General features: G+C 46.4%; 1 protein-coding gene across 1 annotated transcript in view; it reads right to left on the bottom strand.

The window, feature by feature from the left end:
- The window catches only part of LOC101358802 (kynurenine/alpha-aminoadipate aminotransferase, mitochondrial-like), a gene marked incomplete at its 5' end in the record, with an annotated part of 20,624 nt that extends 18,404 nt beyond the window's left edge, over positions 1 to 2,220 (bottom strand). Inside the window, 2 exon segments of the mRNA XM_012559226.1 lie at positions 926 to 1,094; positions 2,166 to 2,220. Of these exon segments, the coding sequence (XP_012414680.1) occupies positions 926 to 1,094; positions 2,166 to 2,220 (224 nt within the window).

Here is a 2,220-nt window from a genome sequence, read left to right on the forward strand (position 1 = left end):
AAAATGGTGTAACTTTGGCTATGTATATTTTCTCCAAAAAAAAAAATGTCCTCAAGGTCGACAAGGGAGAGTGTTGACATGTCGTAGGGTTGTTAGCCAATGTCATAAAACCATATGTGTACTGACTGTTTAATGAGAAACCATATGTTCTGTAAACCTTCATCTAAAGTACAATAAAAAAAATTAAAAAAAAAAAAAGAAATTTACTGAAGTCATTCAGCCAGTGACCGAATGAGCTGGGATTTGAATCTAGAGCTTTCTTATTCCAAAGCCTGCACTGTTTCTTTTCCACTACACCATTCATTAATGGTATAATCAATTCTTTGCTCTCCACCGAAGATTTTCATAGCCTAGCTAAGAAGTTCAGGCTCAAAATGTTCTTTGTATCACTCAGAGAAAAGCCTTATGCATATTTTACATAAAACTAGTATATATACAGATAGTCTTTCACTATATTTTTCCACTGCAGAACAAAGGCTTTAATAAAGTATAATTTACAGACACCCCATAAAATATCCTTTCTCACTAGAAGAATGACATTTTAACCTATGAGCACAAGGTATTCACATAGCTGTTCATTTAGAAAGGGTAAATAATTACTGGAAAATTGTCTCTGGACTTAAAATTACTGCCGCCACTTCCTGTGTCATCCTTCTCCTCCCTTCTCCCGACCTGTCTCCTCACCAACCGTCTTCTCATTTTTTAAGACGAGCTCAAACAGCACTGCCTTCTAGAAAAGCAGCCACTGAGGTGTGTGTCAAACAGCATCAAATGTCCCTGTTGCTCTTTTATTTTGGGGGAGCTCTTTCCAAACCTCTCTAAATGCTAAACACTCATTAAAAGACTCAAGTCACTCTATCAGTGGGCCTTAGTACACTGCTCAAGAAAATGATCCAACAAAAGTATAACATCTCTTGATAACTACCCAGCACTTTGAGAATACTGAAGCACTCTCTTCATCATCTCTTCTCCAAATTGGATGGTCTTTCCATTTTTTATGGTGATACTGGCCGTCTTAAAAGGGAAAGTGTTCGGATTTGGAAATCCAGGAGCCAAGGAGATGAGCGACTTTGGTGCCCTGTTCACTATTTCAGCTACAATAAACATGGAAGAGAAGAAGAAACACCTTCATTGAAGACAGTCATCAACAGAAAAAGCTCACTGTGCATTATGGTCACTGGACATATTAAGTGTAACAATGTATAATGATAGAATGCTGGTCTAAAACAAACATTTAGAATAACTTTTTCTGGGTCGTCTTTACTGGTAGAGGTACTAAGGCATAGTGATGATAAACAGAAAGGCTGAGAAATTGGGAAGACACGCACAGGGTCATAATAACGGGAGGACTTCCTCCATGTGACCCCCATCCCATTGCCTGTCCAGCTTCATCCCTCACCCCTTTACCTCCCCATGCACCATGCCCTCCCTACTAGGCATCCTTATGGGCACCAGGCCCAACCTCGACTCATCTTCCCAGTAAGAGCCTTTCTCAACGGCCCACCCCCTCCCCTCTCAAGCCACGTCCCACAACAGCCTGTGCACCTCTCTCCATCATGGCTCCCTCTGCGCTTCCAGCAGAAAACCACCCGACTCATCTCCCGCTGCAGCTGGAGTTCTCTGACAACGAGGCTGTGCCTGACTCACTTCTGCACTCAGACCCGGTGAACCATCTGCTCTCACATGAATGAATGCAACCAAGAGGGGCTGCAGGCACCATCCATGCAGAGGGCACCCTGAGCTCTCAGGTGAATGAATGCACCCGGGAGGGGGATGCAGGCATCATCCACGGAGAGGGAACCCTGACCTCTCAGGTGAATGAATGCAACAAGGAGGTGGCTGCAGGCACCATCCATGCAGAGGGCACCCTGAGCTCCTATGTGAATGAATGCAACTAGGAGGGGGCTGCAGGCACCATCCATGGAGAAGACACCTTGTACTCTCGTTGAATGAATGCAACCAGGAGGTGGCACGCTGATATCCCACGTGAATGAATACAACCAGGAGGGGCTGCAGGCGCCATCCATGCAGAGGGCACCCTGAGCTCTCAGGTGAATGAATGTACCCATGAGAGGGCTGCAGGCACCACCCTTGGAGAGGGCTCCCGGAGCTCCTTGGGGGCCCGCAGGTCAGCCCGCACGGAGGAGGGGCGCAGTCCCAGCTACTCAGGACCCGGATGGCGGAAGGCTCGCGGGCTGCGCTCATGGCGGTGAGGTACCG

The sequence above is a fragment of the Trichechus manatus genome, unplaced genomic scaffold (assembly GCF_000243295.1).
Source record: "Trichechus manatus latirostris isolate Lorelei unplaced genomic scaffold, TriManLat1.0 scaffold00220, whole genome shotgun sequence".
Classification (NCBI taxonomy): domain Eukaryota; kingdom Metazoa; phylum Chordata; class Mammalia; order Sirenia; family Trichechidae; genus Trichechus; species Trichechus manatus.